The sequence below is a fragment of the Colletes latitarsis genome, chromosome 7 (assembly GCF_051014445.1).
Source record: "Colletes latitarsis isolate SP2378_abdomen chromosome 7, iyColLati1, whole genome shotgun sequence".
Classification (NCBI taxonomy): Eukaryota; Metazoa; Arthropoda; class Insecta; order Hymenoptera; family Colletidae; genus Colletes; species Colletes latitarsis.
The window spans coordinates 16,508,997-16,534,234 of record NC_135140.1 but is presented as its reverse complement, the minus strand read 5'-3'; the positions used below and the strand labels follow the sequence as shown (position 1 = coordinate 16,534,234).

General features: G+C 43.0%; 2 protein-coding genes across 7 annotated transcripts in view; one reads left to right on the top strand and one right to left on the bottom strand.

Moving 5' to 3' along the window:
• The window catches only part of Ror (tyrosine-protein kinase transmembrane receptor Ror), a 242,002-nt gene that overhangs the window by 52,814 nt on the left and 163,950 nt on the right, over positions 1 to 25,238 (top strand). The window lies entirely within an intron of this gene.
• On the bottom strand, positions 353 to 24,807 carry LOC143343692 (uncharacterized). Of its 4 annotated transcripts, XM_076768844.1 has the most exons (4): positions 19,668 to 20,354; positions 18,020 to 19,628; positions 4,725 to 4,861; positions 353 to 3,910 (listed from the first exon to the last, which is right to left on the bottom strand). In XM_076768844.1, exons 2-4 carry the CDS (start codon positions 18,063 to 18,065, stop codon positions 1,436 to 1,438), a joined length of 2,658 nt encoding a protein of 885 aa, XP_076624959.1. In that variant the 5' UTR covers positions 18,066 to 19,628; positions 19,668 to 20,354; the 3' UTR covers positions 353 to 1,435. The 4 variants fall into 4 exon arrangements, with proteins under 4 accessions (XP_076624959.1, XP_076624957.1, XP_076624958.1 ...); XM_076768842.1 differs by lacking the exons at positions 18,020 to 19,628; positions 19,668 to 20,354 and adding an exon at positions 23,971 to 24,807; XM_076768843.1 differs by having other exon boundaries at positions 18,020 to 20,354.

The following is a 25,238-nucleotide window of genomic DNA, read 5'->3' as shown; positions in this document are numbered from 1 at the left end:
TATTTAATGTCAAAGTTAGTGCAGTATATTGTGGGGCTTTTTTTTAAGAACTCTATCAAATATGTAATCCTTTAGTTACTTCATAGCTTTTTAAGCTCTATTATTGTACGAAAGCTCTTAGTATTATTGGTCAAGGTCACGTCTTCCACTGTGAACCATATCAACCGCCACTCCTATTCTGACTCCCTGTTAACCTGTTCCACTGTTTAGAAGATGGTGTATGCCATTGATCAGCCAATTTGACCTGATTATAATAAATCACACTGGAGGGAAATACTGTGATCGTTTATATTTAAACAATTTACGGGATATATACAGGAGTTTAGCCCAAAGAATGATATATTTACAATTTTTGAACAAATTATAAATCCATCGTAAAAGTTTGTTATATTTTACTATAATAACTTAAACACCTTAACAAGCAAATTTAACGATAATATATACATAAATGGTATTAACGCTAAGTAAATGCATGGATGACAACTATAGTCACTCCACAGTGTTTCCTATCGCTATAAACGAAACATACAACGAATGGTTAGTACAGAAAGAGTAATAATCGGTATAAAATGATCTTCGACCTCTACCATGATTCGAAAAACTTTCACATAGGCAATCAGGAGGTGAGTCTCTTCTCCGTGGTCTGCTCGTTAAATATTAATTTTGAAAATTTAATTCGATCCACGTCTGCCTTGAATATCGAGAACAGACCGTGCTCCCGTATTCTTGGCAGGAATCCACCTCCGTAGCGAGCGTCACCTGAACAGTAACAGGTTTATGGTGTCCTGGTTCTGTCGTTGCTACTTTTACGACCGTCGCGATTGGCTGCAGCGGTTCCCTTATATTTGCGGCAAAGGTCGATACGGCTCCTCATGGAGTGTATCGTAGTCTGGTCGATATTTCATTTAGCTACCCATACTTTTGATTACTCGTCCGGTCCTGATTTTGCAATGCACGCCGTCGTTCGAAACTTGATTCCTCGCCGAAGGTTTATCTCGCTTAGAAACTCGCGAAAATTAATTACCAGTTAATATCTTCAAGTTCTGATCAAGTTCATGATATCAATCTTCCGATATACGCGAGAAACTCGTTTCGCATTAATCAGTTGCATCGCGCCGATCTGGTCGCCAATACAATAAATAACTCGCCATTAAAGCTAGAACTAATCGAGTCTATGAGCTAAATTTACACTCGAGATCTCGATATCGACATGATCGATCGTCCAACATACATTAAACTCTAAAAATTGACTAGAATCGAGTGTTTCAAAGTTCACCTCTATTCTGAGTGACACTTCCCGCACTCGCCAGCAGAGGGCTACGCTCTCTCACAAGCGCTCGACCTATATATACACTTCTCGACCGATCGTCGATAAGGCAGGGTTACCTTACTAACTCTTTTCCTTTTTTTTAGCTTCCGGAGATCACCAGTTATTCTAAACACACCCGTTGCCCCAACAAGCACACCAGGGAACGCTGTTGCTGCTTGTGCTAGCCTTCCTAGCCTTGGCGCCAGGCATGTCCCTGCTGCTGATGGAGTTCGTCCTCTCTCTTTCCGAATTCATCATCCCGTCCTTCTCTTTCGAAGTGTCCAAACTTCCGCTCCTGACCGTCTTCACGGACGTCAGAGAGGGCCTCTTCTTCGCGTTGAAGTACAACGACATCCTCCTGATCTGCTCCTTCTTCGGCGAGTCCTGGCCCGACGAGGACGACCTGCTCTCGTGCTTGTCCTCCTGGCCCTCCGACGTGATCGTCGTGGTGACGCTGAGCCTCCTGGGCTTCTTTCGCATCACCTTGCCAGGAGACTCCGGCATCTCCGTGGACGTGGAGCTGCTCTGCTTTTTGAGCCTCCTCTGGGCAATCGGCGACAGAGGCTTCTGCTCCTTGATCACAGCACTTTTCTCCTTCCTGATCATCCTCTTTCGACGCTGACCACTCGGCGTGGTGGGTGCACTCTCCTCGTGAGAGAAGGTCTGCTCGTCTTCGTGATGGGAGTCCCCGTCTATGGAGGTCTGCGTCTGGACTGGCACCTTCAGCGCCAAGTTGTCGTAGTACATCAGCCCCCTCTGCGTATACATGCCTCCTCTTGGGACGAAGGGTGTGTTTTGGTATAGGTTCTGACTCTGTAGATACGGGTTCGTGTTCAGTCTCTGAAGGGTGCTGAGCTTGTACGGCGTCGACGGACCGATCAGAGTGTGGGGACTCGGTTTCTCGAAGGAGGTCACTTGAATCTCGTGTTTGTTGACCGGTGACATGAGCTTCCCGTTGACCAGTTGATTGGAGGGGATCAGAAGGCGACTCTGATCGGGTTGGGCGGGCCTGTACCGTTCGCCAAGATGGACTCCTCTGTGAAGAGTGGATACGTCAGGGTGCGTTGGGTAGTAACACAAACTGTCGTCGTTCACCTGGACCGACAGTGGCCTGGTAACGTTGTTTTTGTCCGCGTAGCTGCAAGTTGGGTCGAAAGTACGTAGGAAAGGGTTCTTGAAGATTCGATAGTCCACGGCAGGTAGCTTGGGGATCTCTGGAGTTTCAGGGCTAACCGCTACTTTCACGCGAGGTCTCTTCAGGGTCACGCTCAAGTACGACTTGAACGGCTTAGAATCCGTTATGTTATCCAAGGTATTGTCGCTTTGAGTCAGTGTCGGCTGTTTGCCCTCGGATTGGCCGATCGACGCGGCATGGGATTCGCTGGGTAGGTCCTGGCACGACATCGACTTGGTCAGTTGGTTGCCAGCGTTGGCTCTGTCGTCGGTGATCAACAGGTTGTCCGTGCTCAGGAACGTCTTCTGCTCCGTCATGTTTCTCTGAACGTTGTCCTCGCAGGGCACAGCTCCGTTCACGTAGATGTCAGCAGACCCCTTCTGAAACGCGTATTGGTTCTTAGACACCACCGTGGACTCGGTCTTGCCGCTGCTGGAGCTGTTCGCGGTTCCAAAATGGCTGGTCGTTGGCGAGGGCTCGTCGGTTCGTTTCTTCAGCTTCGAAGGTAGCGGCGCGAAAAAGTGCTTACGCTTCTCCGCGTCCTTCTTCGACTCGCTGGAGCCCTGATCTTTCGAACACATCAGTTTCGGGTCCACGTGGAAACTCCAACCGTTTTCGACGATCTTTTCAGTGTTAGAACGTGGCTCTCCAAAAGACGAGGAGTTGAGGAAGACACCTTGTTGCTTTAGACCAACGTTCCTTCTGTAAAGCAGGTTCTGGAAGTTGGAGAACCCGTCTGTCGCTGAGGCAAGTCGTTGTTGTTCCTGATGGATCTCGTTGAACATCTGCATCTCAGGTGGCATGGCAGCTTCCGGTGTTCCGTAGCTCGTCATCTGCTTCTGAGGAACCATGATGTTGTTCTGCCAGCCTATAGGCGGTGCATGTAACATCTGATCGTTGATCTGGTCCATGTTCAGAGCAGTCATACTAGGAACGGGGAGCAACGGGTCTGTGTCCAACCTGGGACACGACGAATCCATTTCTGTCGCGTCTGAAGGCATCATCAGGTTCAGGGTACTTGGAAACTTGAACGGACGGTCTGCATAGTAGCTGGGACCGCTCAGCGCGGGTGGTTTGTACGTGCCAGGGTAGAAGGGGATGTTTTCATGGAGGTGCCTAGGCTTCAGGATTAGCAGGGGACCTTTTTCCTCTTTCTGTTGCTGGCCATCTTCCGAGGAACCTTTTTCCTTTTCCTTTTTTAGTTCTTCTTCCTCGTCGACTACCGATAGGTCGTCGAAGTCCACGTGCAGCCTGTGCACGCTGTTGGTCATCTTCTCCGAGGAGATCTTCTGGTTCTCCGCGTTCTCTAGTTGCTCGGCTTTGTTGAGATTCTTGTTCGAGTCCTGATCGTTCTCGTCCTGGTCGAACTCCTCGTCTTGCTCGAAGGAGTATTGCGATTGTTCGTCGTCATCCTCTTCGGAGCGATCCTGAAAGAGATTTGGGTCTTTGAAATTGGGGTTGTTTAGCGTGTTCGTTTAAAATCTGTCGATTTACAAGGTCGGAAGTGTTCTTGAGTAGGTTAGAACTGGGAGTTATTAGGCTATCTATGTTGCTTTTAGATGTTAGGGAATATCGAGAGAATTTATATGAGATCCATGATCTTTCCAGATGGCTTAAGCTACATCTCATAGAAGGATAATAAAGCTATTAATATTTCTCCAGTTAGCCTCGTTCAATTTGAGCCGCCTCTAATTTGAGGGTAGAGGAGAGCGAGTCGAGAGATTAATGTGCGATCGATATTCAATTTCAAATAGCAATTTCTTCGCAGACGCATGGACTCTCGGTAATTATTCAGCTACTGGCGCATAGTTTCATCGGAGCACTCCCATTTTCAGTAAATGGGTTCTCATTACAGAGTGTTTTAGATCGATGGTCAAGATTCAACCGGCTAATGGGGCTCACGAAATTAGACAAGAAAATCTTTATAAACACAGTGACCTATACTGACCTGTAAATTGTTCATATTCTAAACTAACATATCCAATTTTTTTTAGGATCTCCTGAACACTATTTATTACCCAGAAGAAGATTTGATGTATCAACAAATCCCTATGAAAATGAATGATCCTAGACAGTGGTGACGACTGAGCTTTAATTTCTCATCTATAGATCGCAAGTATCGTTTCTACCCCATGTTTCCAACCCTGCCAGTTGGATTGGACCAAGAATAATTAGCTTTCAGATCCATTTGATCCAAACGTAACGTATCTAAGGATGTTCCAGGTTGAATTCGTCGACTACCTCGTATTCTTCGCTTCCCTCGCGGCTCTTCTGCCTCTTCAGGATCTCCTCGAGCTTGTCGTACTCGTCCCGGAGGCTCCATATCTCCCTACGCAGCTGCTCGTTCTCCCTGCGCAGCTTCTTGATGTCGTTCTGACCTGCAACCAGACGAAACGATGTATCCAGCGCGCGGCAAAGGGTAACTGGGCTCGCGCCACCGCGACGTTTTTCTCGCGGAAATCGCTTAATCACGATCCCGCGCCGGTAACAGACGGTCTGCACTCCGCACCTATCGGGACGATCGATCATTGGTCAGTCCGGGCAGCAATCTCTGCCCTCTAACCCTTCGTCTTTCGACGCGTCAAGGAACCTTGATAAATCACCCGGTGCCCCCAGACCTTCCAATTACTTAACTGCGGAGATACGAATAAAGTTTCAGCGCGCCTAATCTTGCCGACGAAAGGCGAGTCCGGGTTGCGAAACAAATGAAAAATCGCGATGTCGCGGGCCCTGTTCTTCTCCACGGAGCCTCGTGTTTCGAGCACGGTTTTTTGATCGATCGTTCCAGCGCCGCGGAGATTAGGTGACCGATTAGCCGGACGTTCGGTCTGTTCCTTTTGCGCCTGCCTCTTTCGAGTGATTAATGCCCCGTTATTTCACGGCGACAGCCAAGGGAAGCACCCGAGCAATTGCGTTGTTTAAAGTGCACACCCTGCTATTGCCTCTTAGATTATCGCTTTGGGAGATTCAGGGGCGCACTAAACGTGCTAGATCTTCTCGAATCCAATCTGCAGGAAGATCGAGATAGAGATACCGTTTCTTTAGTCGGTTGGGATGGGTTCACGCTATTACTGCCCCCATAAACTAGACGGGATATAGCTTCAGTGTCCTGGGTAGTTAGACAGGGTGTTTCACTGTTGATGACACCGAAGAAATTCTAATTGTTTTATAGAGAAACGTAATGAAACTCAGCTGAACTTCAATTGAATTAGAAGCAGACTTAACTTGAAGCTCATCTTGAGCAATGTTTTGAAGGTTTTGGTTTGTTTTTAAAGAATTGTGGGCAAAGTAGAAGGTCATTTGGAGGTCATGTTGTTGTAGCTTGCATTTGTAAACATTGGAGGTGACCTTCAAGGATTTCCAAACAAAGGACTCGTAGAAGAGTCGTGTCGTTCTTTGGGCCGAATTTTACTTTCAAAATGGAGTCCTCCGCGGTCTCTATTACTGTCCCAAGGCTGCTGAGACGTCTGGTCCAGTTTGAGGGGCATTTATCGGGCATTTTATAAGCAGCCGCGTGATAACAGCTCGGTTAGTCTGGTCGGTGGCTGTATGTACTCGTGTAACAAGAAAAGCCGTGTGGTAAATCAGGATTAAAGCAGGGCTCGCCGGTCGGAAATTTAAATAAATTAAATCCTTCCGGGGGTTCATAAATTCGGATTTTCCGCGTGGACACCGACGGCTATTTAGATCCTATTAAAGCTTGCGCGGCCTCTATCTGCCGGGCGCGTTCGCGATATTTTTCTCTTTTCTTATCGGGCAGCCGCGCGAAAGAATTCGCGGAATTAGCCCGGTATCTCGACTGACCCGGTGACGATATTTAAAGGCATTACCAACCGCGACAAATCGCGCGGGCCCGCTCGAATCGTCGCCTGATCCGTCTGGAATTCTTTCTGACTGTTGCATACAGGGTGTCCCTGAACCGTTCAACAATATTCCAGCCTATCGTGCAGGATCAGCCCCTAATTCATGGGACAGATTGGGACAGGTATCTTCCAAGAATAAATTTTCTGGGCTTATAACAGATGGACACCAACTTGTACCTCTTCAATTCGAACGATCTTCTGTGGAACAGTAAATTACATATCTCTAACCATATATGTGAAGTATTAACCGTAGATACTGAATAGTTTTAAAGATATAAATACTTTTCACTATTCAGAAAGCAGTATTTCGCGGAAGACACTAGTCGGATTGGTTATACAGCAGGATTCCCAATTCCGAGGACTTTTGCCTCCCCGGAGCACCTACATGTTTGCACAAAGGAAAGCCGGAGCAACGAAACCAAACACAGGTGGGGAGGGGAACGTGTTATCGAGCAGCCCACTAATTCTCTTCCGGATACAATACTTTCCATCATTAATTTGTCGGTAACGATGCAACAAACATGCCGAGGAGCACGAACACCAATTAAAACGAAAACACGCAGCCGCTTCCTCGAACAGAAAAATAACAGACGCGCTCGTTCTCGGCGTACATCGTACGAATTATCAATGATCCGGCGCGTAGCATCCCCCAAAGGCCGAAACCGGCGCGTATCCTCATCGGAAACCCTTCGTTTTCAATAACAAGCTCGCAACAAAAAGACAAGAGTCAACCCCTTTTCAACGGGGGCCACGATATTAATTATTTCTCGAGGCAGGGGGCGTGTTTTGCCGCTCGCGACTGCATCGTCCCGGAAGAGGTACATAAACAGAGACGACGTACATTAACTTTGAGATTGGGTATGCTCGATGGAAAAAGGAGAGGAAACTGCGCGTGACTCGCCCTCCGACCGTAGAAGAAGCTGATCAAAGCAGCTGCGAGACGCATATTTGGTTTCGTCAAGTTTCCATCGGTTCCTCGCGTTGGCCCTTTGAAAAATGGAAATTGCGTCCCGGACGCAAACGAACGAACGCGGAGGAAATGCCTGCGGGCTGTTCCTCCCTTTGAGCTGGAAACAAGAAATCGCGTAAGCCCGACTGATTGAACCCCCGGCGAGAAGTTCGCGCCTGTTTGCCTGCCGGAGGTAAAAATATTTACGCGCTCCACGTTATTAACGAGCGTGGAACTCTCGTTGGGTGCACCCTTCGTTTCCTCGTGATCGTCCATTGCTGACGCTTTCCACGCGGGGGGGAGTTCAAGGTTCGCGAATGGGGGCTACGATCGTGAGAATTCTAGAATTCCTTCGTGTCAGGTTACCAATGGAAGCTGAATTCAGATAGAGTGATGGGTCAGTTGTGTATCTGATGTATTCTCAAGTCTTGATGGGGGTTATAGTTATTGAGACTGTTAGAATACTTCACAAATCACCAATGGAAACTATCAGATCTTAGCATAAAGATTTTAATTTTATTTCAATCCTCCATTATTGCTCGTATGACTCGGTGGATTTTCATCGATATAGCAGGACATCCTCCAGGTCCTTGTCGGTTAATTACACGGTCGATCCGTAAGCTGGCAGATCGCAAGCTCGTAATCGAACGTGGCACGACCGCCTGCCAGCGTCCAAAATTAGATCACTCGAATATCACGTGTAAATTATCGCGATCGGGCGGGGCGACCGCCGCTACGGCGAGGTTCGAGGAAACTCGTGAAATCAATTACCATAATGCAGATCGCCTTTCGTATTTATAACTCGTCTTAATCAACTCGTCGCCTACCGCGCGAGGATTAACCCGCCTCGTCGTGCATCCTGATGAATAACGAACGGGAATTGAGATTCTTGTGGGCGACAAAAGTTTTTATTTCGAATAACGCTTCGATGCATTCCACGCCTCCTACAGGTTGGTGGAAACTCGGAACCAAGATGAAGTAGCTTAAAAATGGGATGGGTGAAGCTTTTTTTCTTGCTAATCTTCATGTTGAGGATGAAAGTTGATGAAACGGTGTGATAACTTTGTTAGTGACAACCTGGCAGGGAGATCTGGAGATAATTTGACATGTATTAGTGTATTAGGTGTTGAACTCTGAAAGTCTCAAAGTATAGCCATGAGATTAGGTGGGTTATTGCCTAGGCATTTGCCCTAATTAGCAGGTGTCATTTAGTTGGTGTTGAGCCCTCAGTCTGGAGGTCTTTTAGATGTCTTCTTTCTGTTAGGGTCACCACGTTTGCTTCATAACTTCACCCTAATATCTTCTGTTAAGCACACTAACATTCAGGCGCCTCAGAAAGCAATGTCAAGAGGATTGTTTAGACTCAAACATCCTCAGGACGCTAGGAATCAAAATCGAGTTGTCACCTATGGCAATCATTTGATCTTCAAGTACAGGAAAGAGTCACACGTAGCTAGATCAGCACCAGCCAGAGGCCTCCAGATCGTCGAGTTTGATGAACCCTGTTACCTAACTCGTAGCTCGTTTATTTTCTCATGTCCATTACACAATGATGAGTCTATCCATTCACCATCACCCACGAATGATAGCTACGCGTTGAGGTTAATTTAGAGAAGGTATTAAAATTCCTAGTTTGTTTTCTTAAATCTTTTATGCGCTATAGTCGGGGCATTAACTCGAACAGTGTGTGCCTTGACCAATCCCGACGGTGAAAGTGTATACACAAGTTGGATTAACGATACTTTTACCGAACCCGTGTTTATTATGACATTCGTCTCTGTTTTACTTATAATACTGTCAAAAACGTACAAGCTTCACGTTTCGGGGAACCTGACAGTGTAATTGAATTTTCTTTCGTGGTTATCGTTTCTCTATTTTTATCCCGGATAATTTCAAACTTCCCGGATGATTAAAAAGGTACATTGATAGATGTACCCGTAGGGGAGACGGGTCCCTTCATAAAACATGTACCTTTGTCCCCCTTTATCCATTTAATCGTCGTCCATGTTTCTCGAGTCGTTGACTGTCTTCGTGGTTTGGTACAAGTAGTTAGACTTTTTCTAACGGAGTCGCGTACACGCTAGACCATCGCCTCGAGGCAGTTGTTCCATTGACAGAATGACGAACGTTCCGTGTAGTCACTGGTTACTTCCAGGGCTCGTAAATTCTCGGATATTTCCTGTTTCGATGCTCGCGGACGACGTTCGGTTTCCTGCTGTACGCCATTGCGATACTTTCAGCGGCCAGAATTGAAATCCACGTAGCTCGCGAACCATCCGACAGGTGATGTCATCATTAGGGATAGCAGTTGTTGGCCTAGATGGTAGTTTTTATCGTTCGCAAATATTGCAATTGTACCGGGGGAACCGGCTGAAACTGTGAGAAACGACGCTGGAACGACAGACATAGGCGTAGCCGGCGTCGTCGAAATAAGAGATCGTTGTTTATGGTTTCGAGCGGCAGACAGGCTTCGAGGTATTCCTGCACGCGCGAGTTTTACGGCCACTAGAGCTCTGACACTAAATTATCGCCGTCGCGGGTGTACAGGGTGTCCCGGTAGAAAATGTCAATGCTAACAGATTTTATCTCGATGTCTCGGAGAAAGGTTGCGACTCTATTTTTTTGGGGTTACGTTCGCATTTCATGTCTTATTCTCAGCACTTTCAGGTTGTATCTTTTACTGTAATATTATATTTTAAGTGCATTTATTGTTCATATTCTAAGTAATATTTTTCTTCAATAAAATTTGTAACTCATCTGTAAGAATGACTAAATAATCGAGCAAAGTTATAGATCAAAGCACTCGCTGGGTTCCTCAAAAAAATTGTAAATCAGCTATTTTCGACCAGGAAGAGAATAAGGCAGGTTTACATCAAACAAAGAAATCTTTGAAGGGAATTTAATCTAGCCATATAAGGACAGATTCTTTAGTATATTTTGATGGAAGTATCCATGTTGTTCCGGTATGGTGCGATTAGAAAATATTTCGTGAAAACTCGCCTTTACGGGAGTCTGGTTGGAACGAGCCACCGTGTAGACGAGATATGTATTCCCGGACACGGAGTTCCATAGAACGCTCGATGACGTCGTCGCTGTGCATGACCATGTCAAAATATCCACTTGCATGCCTTTGAATAATTACCATCGCTGGTATTTTTAACCGCGAGGAGCCCTGGAGCTCGGACGCCCGAGACGACGCGTTCATGGAAAACGTTTGTAAAGTGTCGCGCGGCGATGCTTTCATTGAACGTTTAGCCACGTTTCGCGTCTTGCGGAACGCAAACACCGGCCGCGAAAGTGGAACTCATTTTTCTCTCCGCTTTAAGATCCCCCGCGACATTTTGTGCAATGGGACCCGAACGACTAGAAACCGAACATTTACGATCTTGGCAGCCGCACGGTTCGGTTTTCATGAAACAAAAATCACATGAAAACAGCGAACGTGGGGTTGTATATCACCGGTAACGTCAAATAAATTTTTTACGCTGAAATTATCTCGACCACATTTAGACTCGAACGTGGCCGAGAAAATTTAGTGTACGTATTGACATCGAATAAACGAATAATATAATATAAATAATTTACGAGCGTGTCTCGAAGGCCTGAGACTTTAACAGAATATTATTTCGAAGTTGTAAACTAAAGTACTCTCTCAAAAAGTAATTCAAGTTCCGAGACAAACGCCTAAACGTTTCCCCGCGAAATCCGTTCGACCCGATTCGATAGGAGGGGGGGTGTTCAGCGATGTAAAACGACAAAATCTTATCGTTCGACGGCGTTCTCATTGACGGAGTCCTCGACCTCGAGCGACAATTTCGTTATCGCGCGCTTTCGCGAGAAACAGATGCTATAAATTTCCAAGCGAAACTCCCGACTCTCTATTATCCCCCGGCGCATTAAACGCCCTGCCCCCCTCCTCTCCGAAATTCGCAGGTGAATTTGAAATCGACCGCCTCCCGTTATTATTTTCTGGCCGCCCGCGCGAAATTATTTCGTCGCGAACTTGCAAATAAACTTTCTCGCCTAAACGCGCCGGAAATTCGAGGGAAAGCCCTATTGAAAACCCGGGCGAGCGCGCGTGTCGCTGTTTCGAATTGGCGGCGAGCGGAATTATATTTTGGCTCGGAGTCCGTTCGAATTCCCAATAACGCGACTTATCGGGAACCTAATGCCGGGCTTTCGAGGCGCCTCGCGATTCCCTAGTCTGGGGAAAACGGGCCAATTTGAATTGTAATTGGGCGGCGGGTAGAGGAGGCAAGATGGCCGCCACGCTCGGTTTCTTTTGAGGTTAGAATGGGAACGTTGCACCGAATGTTAATTAGTAGATCGTGGATTTTATGCATTTCAAGCGTATGCAAATATGATAATTATATCCTGAACTGAATATTTTACTGAATTTTTCACCTTCCATCGCATAATAACCGATCTAGGAAGTTAATATAAAAAACGATATTTGTTTACTTTAGGGGACACCTCACCGATTTTTATGATTCTCAAATATGTTATAGAACTCGATATTCTACACAAATTTTTGCTATACATACAGGGTGTTCGACCACCCCTGAGAAAAATTTTAATGAGGGATTCTCTTCGTTAAAAAGTTATTAACGTTTAAAGTTCCGCCGGTACTGAATTTTTTTCTCGAAAGTGGGTAGGATTTCGAGGGTATGTCTAATGACCAAAAATAATTGTAATTGACCCCCGCAGCCGAATATAATTTTTCAACAAAATACTTTTGTTAGTATTACGTATTATGTGTAAATTATCTCGGAAACTATGGCCGAGCGGGGGTTATATGTAAAAGATAAACTTGCTTAGAATATTGAGTTCTATGAGATATTTGAAGATGATCAAAATCAACGAGGAGTCCCCTCTTTTAAATAATTACCAAAAAAACATATACGAATGGGTCGAAAATATTTTATACAATTTCCTTTAGATGAAAAACTGATCGACTTGTCTATCTATTGCATTTTCTAGGACCTTGAGATCCTAAAATTACATCCGTAAAATTTTATAACGATATTCCAAGGTTTAAAAAAGTTATAGCCTCTTCGAGAGAACAGTATACGCGCCAAAGAATACAACTTAAAACTTTAAAGCCGTTCTTCTCGGAACAACTTTTCTTGGCCTAGCTTTGGTAAAAACTTGGAGATATAATGAATCATTTTGTTTGAAATTTTACACGCTGTTTCAAAAACTGTCTGCCTATGGTACGAGAATTATTATGGTATCATCACTTTTTTTTTTAGACAGAATTCGAATGTTTTCGTTTCAAATATCTCTATTCTCTTTTTAAATAATTCTATCGACGACAGCTATGCTCATACGGATTACAAATCTTTTTTGGTTCTCCCCTAAATTCTGACGATACATATTTATAGCTTAAAGATTAACAAATAGTGATGTCAACTTTGAATTTCGCGTGGTGATTTATTTCCAAAATACACATTCCTAAAAATGACTCATTTTATCTATCAACAAACCATCCTTTAAGATCAAACCGTTACGTTCGGACCTGACCAATTTGCGTAATAGTCGGTGTTCACTGTAAATAACGACCGCCGTAGGAAAATAAACTGTCTCGTGGAAGTCCAGAGCGAAACATGAAAAATGTAATTTATATTTGTGTTCTTACCCGGAGGGTAATTGATTTAAATACTATCGTACCGCCCACCATTTTCGCTGCATCGAATTCTTTTAAAATTCAGCTAAACCTCGCCATATTAAATGAAGGTTCAAAAACAGATGTGCAAATAACCAAGGGATGCTACATAAATTCTCTTCAAGATTTACTTCGAACATTTTTCTTCTACTCGAATTTCAAAATTGATTTTCCCACAAAAGAATGTTCTCAAAATATTTCACGATTACAACAATTATCCCAAGCTTAATTTCGATCTTATCCATGCGTATAGGAGAATCAACCCCTGCAATAAATGCTTCTAATTTTTCTAATTAAGTTTAGTAAATTGATAGTTTGCGCGTTTGAAGGTGCTCGAAATTCGGTGTGTTTGCGAAAATTTCAGTCACGCTCGTCGAGCAACGTAAATGACGAGGTGTAAAGGGGTTTTAGGCTCGGTTGGCGAATACACGGAATGCGTTCGTTTGTCCATCTTGGAATCGCGGTTTTAAACGCGGGGAAACCAGTCCTCTCGACACGACCAGCCAGAGACAACGCGTTTCCACTGTGGAGTGGTTGCTTTCGCGTCTCGTAAAAGCTTGCGGTGTTTTTACGCTTGACGCGAGCCGGGGCTCAAAAGACTGGCAAAAGGGTCACGTTTGCCGCGGCGCGGAATCGACGCGCTGTTTCGCCAGCGAGTCGGGTTTCCAAAAGGGTGCGATCGAGACGGGCCATTTCGATGGAAACGGAAACGAACGTGGAAATGGCACGACGTTACCCGGGCACTTTTTTTCGTTTATCGGCAAAGGGTAGAGAAATTAACGCGGTTTCGAGATCGAGGATATTTTTGCTTCGTTTTGCGATGCAATTGCGCGACCGGAATTATTTTTGAAGATGACGAGCAAACTGTATACAACGCGCCACCTAGTTTCCAGCGACACGGATTTGGAGACCAAGAGACTCGCTTGGGAAAATTCATCGATCGGTGCTTGGTTGCTTGGAAATTTTGTTCATTGGTAGATTGGTTCGTTGATGGATGGAGAAGTGTTGATGAGTCTTTAAATGACTGGAAAATGTATTTAGAGGTAGTTATTTCATTGGAAAATTGATCAATCGGAGCTTGGTTACTTGGAAATTTTATTGATTGGTAGATTGGTTCGTTGATGGATGGAGAAGTGTTGATGAGTCTTTGAATGACTGGAAAATGTATTTAGAGGTAGTTATTTCGTTGGAAAATTCGTCGATTGGTACTTGGTTGCTTGGAAATTTTGTTCATTGGTAGATTAGTTCGTTGATGGATGGAGAAGTGTTGATGAGTCTTTGAATGACTGGAAAATGTTTTAGAGATAGTTGTTTCATTGGAAAATTCATCAATCGGTGCTTGATTGCTTGGAAATTTTGTTGATTGGTAGATTGGTTCGTTGATGGATGGAGAATGCATTGGAGAAGTGTTAATGAGTCTTCGAATGACTGGAAAATGTATTTAGAGGTAGTTGTTTCATTGGAAAATTCGTAGATTGATACTGGGGTGTTGGCTGATTGTGTTAATTGATGGTTTTTCTTCTTTGGAGTAATTTTTTCAAGAGCAAAACAACCTTGAACTTGGAAAAGTCGAATCCATTGATGCCTCAACTACCACTAGGCTCAAAAAAATCTAAAAATACTTTATCCTTAAATTAAAAATTTGTAAGTTCAATGCCACTAGAATAATAGTGTCTGAGATATTTTGAAAACATAAAAATGTATAACACGAGTCGTTTATAGATAGTTTAATAGTAATAATTCCGTACTGGATTCGTAGCTCGTTCGCAATTTGGTGGGTTGTTAGCGGATGACTAATCGCGTTAAGCGAAAAACCCATTTCCATTGTCGCTAAAATTAGTCACAGTCACAATATTATAACGTCTCCTCGCTCTTGGCAAGATTACAATCGTGCTTCTGTTCAGGACTACGAAGACCTTCGATTTACTAATTCAAGACTGCGCGACGTTCCACCAGGATAATTAACAGAAACCTAATCAAGTCCTTCGAAACACGTTACAACTAATTTCAATCCCGCGGGCTAAATTCTTAAATAATAAACCCTTCGAAATTATCATTCTTTCTGCAATTGCAAAAGTAACTTCCACAGTTTTCCTACAATTCCCACTCACTTCAGTTTTATTATTAAAAATGATAAGTAACACTTACTCGTCGACAAATAAAATTCGAGTGCACTCGTTTGCAGTATTCACTACACGTCTTTCAGACTAAGTACCAATCTTCCATATACATTTACAAATTTAGCAAGAAATAATTCGACTCTAGTAAATTCCCACGGTGGGAATTAAAGTCTTCTGAATCAAGATGGACGTGAATTAATTTATCCTATCCACTCTTTCAACGTTCTAGTTTAAAATTAACCCCCGACAATTTGACACACGGTAATTACTCACTGTCTTGCATCCGTCGAATTTAAACCACGGTGTTTTCCCGCGGATGGAGAGATGCAACGTATCTCACGACGATCGAGCGCGCTGAAGCCTCTTCCGGCGCTGCGAAACTTCCTCTTCGGGAGCGGTTCATTGTCGCGTTGTCAACTCGCGTTTCTGGCGATCGTAGCGCCGGATCGTTTTCCTCGCGTATGCTAATTTTGCTGGCGCAGTCACGTGCTTTCGCAACACGACTGCAAGTGCAGCGGGTGGCCCCGTGCATTGCACGAAAGCTCATCGCGCTAACACATAAACCATGATTGTTTATTTTCGTATCCAGAGAACGGAGTGGGCGCGTGACGAATCGCAATTATTCGGCAAAATTATGATGGAAATATTTTTTTCTTCGTCTAATTGGCCATTCTCACGTTTGCGTGAATTGGGGAATTTTAGCGAGTGTCGGCCGTTCTCACGTTCACGTGAGTTCGTAAGTTCAGCGATTGCTAACTGTTATCACGCGTTTTCGTGAATGTACGAATCCACTAGTGATCAATTCAGTAATATCATAACACTGTTTTCTATCAATTAAGGATTATAGTAGTTCGAGAATTTTCTTCTCGAGTAAAGTTTTGTCTTTGGAACTTTCACGGACAAATCTGTTGAAGACTTCTGCAAAAATAAGAGTTCCTCAAACTTGAGAAAGGGCCGTTCAGCGTTCGTTGAATTAAAATAAATGTTGCTTAATGCACTCGAAATTATTTAGAGCGCAGCGGGAGTTGCTATTAGTACCTCCCGGTAATAAGCTCCAGTGAAGTTAATTATAGTAGATAATTACGTTAAAACTCTAATATAATTATGGCGTGACTCGCTCGAGGGATTCTGTTCTCCGATATTCCGCTGGAAAGATTCTTGAGAGATATTTGTAAGTAGCTGAGAACACGTATGGTTTCTTCGATCAATTTTCAACGTCCTGACTCATATCGTTATATTATTTACCAATAAATATTATTACGCGTAAAGATGGTCGAAACAACCAAGAAATCAGTCTGTACGAATGATAGCAAAATTCCAATATCAACAAACGAAAATTCCACAAAAATTTGCATTTCTATTTCTATTTCTAGAAAAATTCCTCAAAAATATCGGTCTGTCTAAACAGCCGCCGAACAAAATAAATGTTCCTGAATGAATCGCAGGTTTCGAAAGATACTTCGAACGCGCAGAAACCTTTCACGATCTACCAACAAATTTTAATAACAAAAAGCAAACATAATTTCACTGTTCGATTCGAGAAATATTTCTTTTCTATCGAGAAGAAAATCATGGATTTGTCAGCTGTCTAAACAGCCACCAAGCAAAATAAATTTTTTCCTTATTCGTTCTCATACATTTCGGTTTATAGTCTCTTTTTCTATTTATAATTTTACTTTATTTTCGTACTTTTTAATATTTACTGTTTAATGGATACCTAATGGAACCTGCGTTACTGTTGTCGGTAAATATTTGCTCGTAAAATGGAAAATAATCTGGCGCAAAAACTTAAACTCGCCCCGATGCACCTCCAAGATTCCAATACCGTGAAACAAACGATAATTCCGTCATATTCGCGACTATTTTCATCCCCTTTTTTCCCCCGTCACGCTTTCCATTTTTCTCCATGGGAAATTTCACCCCCTATCCCCACCCTGCTCACGATCAAATGATATCTCTTTCGTCGAGGAAAGAAGAAGAAGGCTTGTAGATTCTATCAGCGAAAATCATATCCACCTGTGCCCCGTGGTCATTATCGTGTCCTCGTTTTTTCGCTGGCGGATGTCGAGACGAGAATAGAGGCAGGGTAGGAGGGTAGAACGAAGCAGAGAGAATATTAAAAACTTTTTCCATAAAGCGTCTTCGCGAGGCGAGCACCGTTAGGCCGAGCATGAAAGCCAGTTTCTTGCACTTTCAAGCGTATCCTGCAGTTTTTCCGAATTAGTTCGGACGGTTTTCCGCGTTGCGGCCTGTTTCTTCACTGGAGAGAAACCGCTGCGGGAGAAACGAGAGCACGGGAGGTCTTTTGAAGAACAAACGCGGCAGGTGTACGATTCGTAGAGAAGAAAAGAAACGTTAGGCCTTTCGAGGAAATGTTAGAACAGTTTTCCAATTGTTTAACTGGAATATAGAACTAGAATTTAACTATAAATATTTTATATTTGTCGTTGTACCCTCGCGCGAGTATTACCAGTAGATCGGTGATGTTTTCGCGATGAGAATGAGTCCAAACACGACCATATTCGGACCATTTTTAATTACATGTATAGTACGAAGCAGGAGAAAATAGACTCGGGTTAACAGGACCGTGCAACTTCGAGTAAATAGTATGCGAACATTGTAGAATAATCTTTGCTAGATTAAAGGTCTCATAAAGTCTATCGAAACGTCTAATTTAATAGAAATCGTACTTCCTTCCAGGACTACTTTCTCTTTCTCCCTACTATACATTCTCAGAATCGATTAGAAGATCATATAATTACAAATGGTCCAAAGAGGGTCGTGTTTGGGCTCATTTTCGTCAGGAGAAGCTCGCCAATTCATTGATAATACTCTCAGAAAGATATAATGAGTTCTGTCATTTGTACAATTTTTAATGTTTTCGTATGGAAAAAGTACCGAATACTCTCGAACCATAGAGGTAAATGTTTCGAACGTACTCCCTTTTTCATCCTGCCTGCTTCTTCCCCGTTCTCTTCTCTGCATGGTGGTTGCCTCTGTCTGTCCATCTCTCCTTTCCGAAACGCCTCGCGCAGCCCCAACAGCGAGCTGACGACACTTGATTTACATCCGTGGGATACGGGACGAAGTCATTCCGCGGGAAAGTCGTTAAATAATCCCAGCCAGCGCATCGTCAACAAATAAGGCACACCTAACGGCGCACCTGAACGTCATCGCGTTGCGAATTCCAAGAACGTTGCACGCGATATCCTCTCGCATGAACGACCGAGGAATATGCAGTTTCGTCTGATGGATCGTCGATCTCCCGGCAACGTGCAACCCATTCATTTCGCCCGACGTCGAAACAAAGTTACTTAGTGACGCTGCGTCCTTGCTCCAAATCTCCGGATAGTGGCGCGCAGTGTTTGGCGAATGTTGCACTATTAGCGCGTCTTAGTTCTGAGGCGCCGGGGGCCATTCGAGGCTCTAATTTTTGACAGGAGTTGATAACTCGGGTGATCCGACACGGGTTCTCACTTGGGTTCACTGAAATCGATAGCTTTTCACGTCGAGATTAATGAATATTCTTGGAATCGATGACGCTCCTCGAGGAATTTCAACTTTTCTGAATTTTCTGATCTTCAGAGTTGAGCACACGAGCTCTGAACTATCGGAATTTCAACTTTTAGTAGAGTTTGTTGACACTGTTCGAGTTTCAACTTTTGTTGAAGATTTCTGAATGTTGTGAGCTTGAAAGTTGAATCTGTGATATCAGAGTTTCAACATTTTCGAGATTCAGCTTGTGAAACTAGAGCAGAAGAGGCTTTCCAGAATGTCAACTTATCTGAGATGTTTTCTCCTTTTAGGAATTCAACTTCTGTTAGTCTGATGGCACAGTTTTCAGAATTTCAACTCTTCTGAGAATTGTTGAGATGTCTGATGTTGAGTGTTGAATGCAGAAGCTCTATGTCCTCTCAGAATTTCAACTTTTGATTATGATATCATAATTCCTCGTGTTTCAACCGTTCGGGGAATTATTAATTCCTCTGATCTCGAGAAAGAGTGCATCAACTTTGGTCTTTCAGAACGCCAACTGTACCCAGAATTGGATGGCGTAATTATTTATGCTGCAACTTTTCTGAGAACTGTCGACCACTTTTATATTAGGAATTAATTGCATTAAATTGTTCTGCCAAGCTTTCACAGGACAAATTTTCGAGTTCTACCTTGAGTTATCTATCAACAATTCAAATTCCAACTATGAATTAATAAATCGTCTATAAAGTCCATAAATTTGTAAACTACCAAAAGACTCTATTTATACTTCTCTCGCAATTAAATTAAAGCCACGTGGGTATCTCTCAGAAAAAAAGACCACATGAATCTTCAGTATCAAAGGATCCAAGCTAGCGACCATCGTTAAAACGTTTGTTTTGTCTACCATAAATCTGGAATCTCATAAAACTGTTCGCTAAGTCCTCGGAGCTTCTAGCAATGCAAGTGGTAAAGTGTCGGACGTAAACAAAACATGGAAAGCTTTCACAGAAGAACAAGACCACATAGATCATCATGGGTCAACCCAATATATCACATTGACAATTTTTTGATCTTCGAACGACTTGCTTTGTCGCATCAACAGCTCAACACAAGCACAGTCGTCTTTTATTGACACTATGACTATCACAAAAGTCCACCACCAACGTTATTGGCATCACAAAATCTTCTTCGACTGTACAATCATCACAAGAGCCTTGATTGGCAGTATACTCGTCACAAAAGTGATTCAGAGAGAGTACAATGATCACAATGTTCCCCCATCGATAGTACAATCGTCATAATGATCCTTCACAGACAGTAGAATTGTCACAAAAGTCCTACAACCACGGTATAATCACCACAATGTTGTCACAAAGGAATTCAACAGCGTTATAATCATCACAAACACCACAACGCACCACAAAAAATTGATGGATGTCACAATCCTCGTTGAAGTTTACAAATGCCTCTCATTGGCATCACAATTGTCACAAACGTCCATCGTATTCACCAGAATTGTCACAGAAGTCCTTCGCGAGCACGAAAGTACGTGAAATTCGCTTGAAATTTTGAAATTGTCATCGGTGGAACAGCAAGAAAGAAGATTCTGCGAGATCGTGTTTTCTCAGAAGAAGCCTTCTGGTGTCGCGGTGGGCCGTCCGTGCGAAAAAACGAAAATTCTCGGTAAAAGAGCATAGCATTCTGGTCGTTTTGAGTCGTCGGACAAAACTAGTTCGCCGAAGGCTACAACTCCGGCGATGCCTGGCAGCCCTCTCCTTTCGAACCGCCGCCTTCTTTCTCGCCCGCGCGCGCGACTATTTAAATCTTTTGTAGTGGCTGGTGGTGTGCCGGGCCCGCTTCGAGGAAGATTCTTTCGTCACGTGTGGACGGAAATGTTGAAGGTTCCTGGGGATGCCTGGTACGCGACGCCACGGGGGTCTCGCAGTTAAATAGTTAGGGTGGTTTTCCTTGGTGGTTCGATCAGTAGAAAGCTTCTCAGTAGTCTTTGGTCAGAGACGGAAGTTTTAGGGAGCACTTAGTCCTATTTGTCTGCATCATTCGACTATTTTCCGTCGAGCTTGGTTCATTAGTAATCTGCTATCAAGATCATCACAATGCTATAATAGTTCTGCTATATTAAAATTGTGATGAACTCTAAACAAGCTATATGCTAAATTCACCACAATTGCTATATAATAAACCCACCACATTGCTCTATAATAAACCCATTACTCTTTCTTTTATTGGCAATTTATAATAAATTTATGTATGTCTTGTTTCTAGAGCATCATAATTTGTATATAGCGAGACCATCACAGTTGTGGTTTATCTTTATACTACAACAGTTTTATAATGATGTATAAGTAAGTTTGCATTTCGTTTCGAAATATTTCAGCAAGTGAATAATCATGTAGTACAGGACACGTTTGGAAAAGAAATCTTCGCTCATGGGAAAGGATTGGCCTCGAAGGCCTCCGATGAATTTTTCTTTTTTTTTTTGTATCGAGACACGACTTGTTTTCGTCGTGGCTCTGGCGTGTAATCTGTCGAGCCTTTTAAAAACGCCTGAAAATAATCTGACGTGACGTGCGCGGCGTCTGGCTTTTACGCGACGACCAGAAAACAGGCCCCCCCATTGAAATTGCTTGACCGATGCAGGTGCAGATAGCCGGGAGACTAGAGTCGACACAGCGCGCGGAAAAGAGCAGGTTGTGCCGCGTGTTCGAGTATTTCAAGTAGTTCGAAAAAGTTTGAGGGGTTCAATTATACGGACGGCTCGAAATAATTCAGGTGGGTTGCGGGTTTCCGCGAAAAGATCAAACGCAGTAGGGGCGGGGTGAACGGACTGACGTGATTGGGCGGTGACGCTCGAGTGGCCTTCAGCGGTCAGCTGACCGTTGGATCGACCGTGATTGGCTCTCACGAGTGAGTGACACTTTGGACGCGACAAACAGTAGAGCAGAGCTTTAGAGAAACGTGACATTTGATTTAAGATGATCCAAGCTGATGAAGCAAGCTGTGACGCGATCGACAAAAGGTATTTAGAAAATGATTCAGTTGGGAAATCGTCTGCCATAAACTGTGCTATATTTGCGTGAATGAAGCTAAATAATTAAAATGGATAATGATGTACCAACAATGAGATTGTTCGAAGATCTGTGGCAGAGTGATTCGATTGTTCAGTTGCACGGTTACAAAAATTCGCGTTTCGTTGGCAGAGCCAGACACATTTTCCCTTCAGATGGTCCTTTAACGTGTCACTGTTCCCTAGCCGCGTCTGTCAAAAGCTCAGGGGAAAAAGTTCCGACCCGTGGCTAACGAAATGTTTTTGTTTTTCCTGCTTTTTCCGGGCGAGCTGATTTAATTATCTCGGCATTTCAGCGTTTGAGTTGAAAAATGGATGCGGGAGAAAATTGTGGCTCGATCCTAGTGGTCATTAGAACATAGAAAAATTTATGGGGGCGCAATTATAAAATTTACGATCTTGACAGTCCTTGACAGAATCCAGTAATTTAATTAGCAGAATGAACAGAACTCCCAAATTGTGTGTTTGAGCTTTGTATCACATTTGACACTCCGTTTCAGAGTTCTGCTTAAAATAACATCGACCGTGACTGAAAAAAAAGCATGAAACAAAAATTTCCAAATAATTTTAATCCTAGCTGAGTAATCCTTTCGTTTGATTACTGTGTCTGCATATCAAACGAGGGGAATTACGACGAAAGTTAGAGAGTTCGGTGTGGATTCAATTTTCTGTCGAAACACATCGAGCTTTGGGAAGCTTTAATAAATCATGCGCTACGTCAACATTTCATCCCTACGTTGAAACTGTTTTGAGTTTCGAAACACATTTCCGCGTGCTTTGCAGAGGAACGCTCTCTAAGAATCCGTATAGAGACGACATCTGGGTTTCTAGAGCTTCGAGAGAGCACACGATATGCAGGGGGTGGGGGGAGGGGATGACTAGCAAAACAAAGCTTTTCTTGGCTTCGGGGGTAAACAAATTTCGAGAAAATCACCGGCTTTTCAAGTTTCTTCGCCTCTCGAATAATATTCAACGTGTTCTAAATGCTTCCACTATCGTCACCTATTTCGTCGTTATTTTCGTGACTTTTGACCTTTCTTTCGCGTTAAGAATTCAACCCCTATCACTGGCCGCTATTATGCTGCTGTTATATTTAAATTTGAGTTCCATTTTCCAATAGAAATTCATTCTTCAATTTTGAAATTGAACGACCGATCAAGTTTCTCATATTGAAGACTTTTATCATTGAGGTTAGGTTATTAACGGCATATAAATGTGCCTTTGCACCGCGAATGTATATTTATCTTCACTTTTATGCATTATGCTTCACTCGATCTTCCATTTCATACTTTACACAAGGCTGATGCAATAAAGATACACTGTTATTATTATCGTACTCTATACTTCAGCATGTAGATTTTTTTGTACGAATAATTCAACAAAAAGTCGAAAGATCGATTAAAAAGTTCTTAATAATTTAATAGATTCAAATTTTTTTTCTTTTTTGGGTCTCTTCCAAAAAATTACTTTCAAAAACTTACCATCGTTGTAAGCTCCAAAGTCCACCAAGAAAATTCACCAAATCCATGAAAATACTATCCACACTTTTTCCCCCTCCACAATAATCGACTTTTCAAAAATTTTACGAAACAAATTCTGTGAAAACTAACCACGATCGAATGTTTGCCCTAGTTACAATTTAAAATGGTGTCTATTTTCGGGTTTAGTTGCACGAAACTTGTGGTAGACTGTTTTTGAGATTAAGGACGGTCCAGAGTGGAAGTTCACCGTAAAAATTTCGAAGAATGATGTTGCAAAATTCGCGTGCAAAAACCCGACCGGCTGGAACTACTGGCCTAGCCGGCAGGACAAACTTGGCGCGTTTGGCCAAGTTTCGAAAATAGTTCGCTGCGTATTCGACGCGCGGATCTAGTGTACGATGGTGGCTATTTGTGGCGGGAAGAACTGGGGAGCCAGGCCTGCCACGCTTCCCGCGTCAAATTTCCTAACGGCTTATCATCGCCATTAATCTTCACAGATTTTTTACCATTGGAAAGATCTATATTTTTTCAATTATCGAATAGTGTTTCTTTACATATAAAATTATCAAATTGTCCCATAGTACGCGCTATACAAACGTAAACAATGGACAAAATGATTCTGTCACTTGAAAGCGAAGATTACTGTGAATCGATACGAGCTCTGTGTAAATATTTTACACACTCCCTCACAGAGAAGTGAACGTATTAACCCACCTAATCTGTAACACCTTCAACAATCCAAAAACCTACTCGTACCTCCTATAATCGCACAAACATACAGACGTTCGCATTCATGCAAAAATGGCCTTGCAAAGCGTGCTCAGTGCCTGAAAAGTCTCTGCTTTACCTTGTTCTACTTCGGCGTTGATGTGAATAGTTCTCAATCTCAGTTCCTCGTTCTCATATATCATTCCCCTCGAGGACTTCCGGTCGAGTTTCCTGTTTGGTTTCACGCTGACGTCTCTGCGTCTAGTTCTCAGCATCCCAGCGCCACCTACACTCACACCAGTGCCCGCCATTGTGTTCATTAATTCGTTCGAACGACACTGATTCAAAAATTCACTTCATCCAGCGACTAACTGTTCGGAATTCACTGTACCATACTCACGAATTCACATTTTACCGAGTACTCGCTATGCAATTGTCCTTAAAAAATGAAAACGAAGTGAAGTGAAGAAGGAAAATGGATGTCTTCCATGAAATTCGGATGCACGTTTCCACGATTTTTATATCATCCGCCTTCTGGCAGCTTTACGATTAGCCATAAGCTCTTTGATGGGGATTTTACCTTCACTTAATGGCTGCGAACGCGTTAAATTATATTGAGCCATTAGGAACCGGCTCGAAAGTCTTGAGAGAGTGAAGTAACGTCTTCAAGTAGCATCGAAGTTTATGCGATCCTTGGTACGGTTTCTTTCTGAGCCTCCTGAGATTTATCGGGCCGCTATGCACTTCTTCATTCATACATCTCGTAGATTTAGATCTCTTTGTAGATTTCTTCTTTTACATTGCTATTAATTCTCCCTTACAGTATATTACTCTTCTCTCGGAGCTTCTTCTTAACTTTTCTGAACTTAACTTTAAATGTCCCTTTTCTTCTTTAAATATCGGCTATCAGGGTGGCTAAATTTCTTCTTTAGAACTTCTATAATTAGACTAATTCTTGGACTAATCTCTTTTTCTTCTGCTAGACTTAGATCTTCCTATAGACTTCTTCTTTTAAATTTTCTCTGGAATTTTATTTCACTGCCTTCTGGACTTTGCCAGATAATACTTCGTGAGAAGAGAACTATTTTACTACTTCATTACTTCTCTATCTCTTCGTTTGGACTTACCTCTCAGGCCCTTTATTCTTCTTCTGCTGAATATTTCTCAGGTTTATTTCTTCTTCTTATCTTTGAGTTCCCTTAGTCTTCTCTCAGTATTTCTTCTTTCACGTCTTTTTAAATTTTACTGTAGGACAGTTGCAACTATTCTTCCTGTCCAGATATTCTTGTCATCTCTTAAGTAATTCATCATATACTTTCCTCTTGTTTTCTTCGTCTCCTCCCTTCTTCTAATACTCTATACAATTATACTCCGTTCCAGAAGAAGAATTCAATTAAAATTCATCTT

Bases quoted from the DNA above. Each gene is read 5' to 3' on its own strand.
- LOC143343692 (XM_076768842.1), bottom strand. From the start codon at position 24,151: ATGAACACAATGGCGGGCACTGGTGTGAGTGTAGGTGGCGCTGGGATG. The intron at 4,862-23,970 runs GTAAAGCAGAGA...GTCTGGTTGCAG, and splicing joins CAACGCCGAAGTAGAACAAG to GTCAGAACGACATCAAGAAG. The intron at 3,911-4,724 runs GTAGTCGACGAA...AATCTCTTTCAG, and splicing joins AGGGAAGCGAAGAATACGAG to GATCGCTCCGAAGAGGATGA.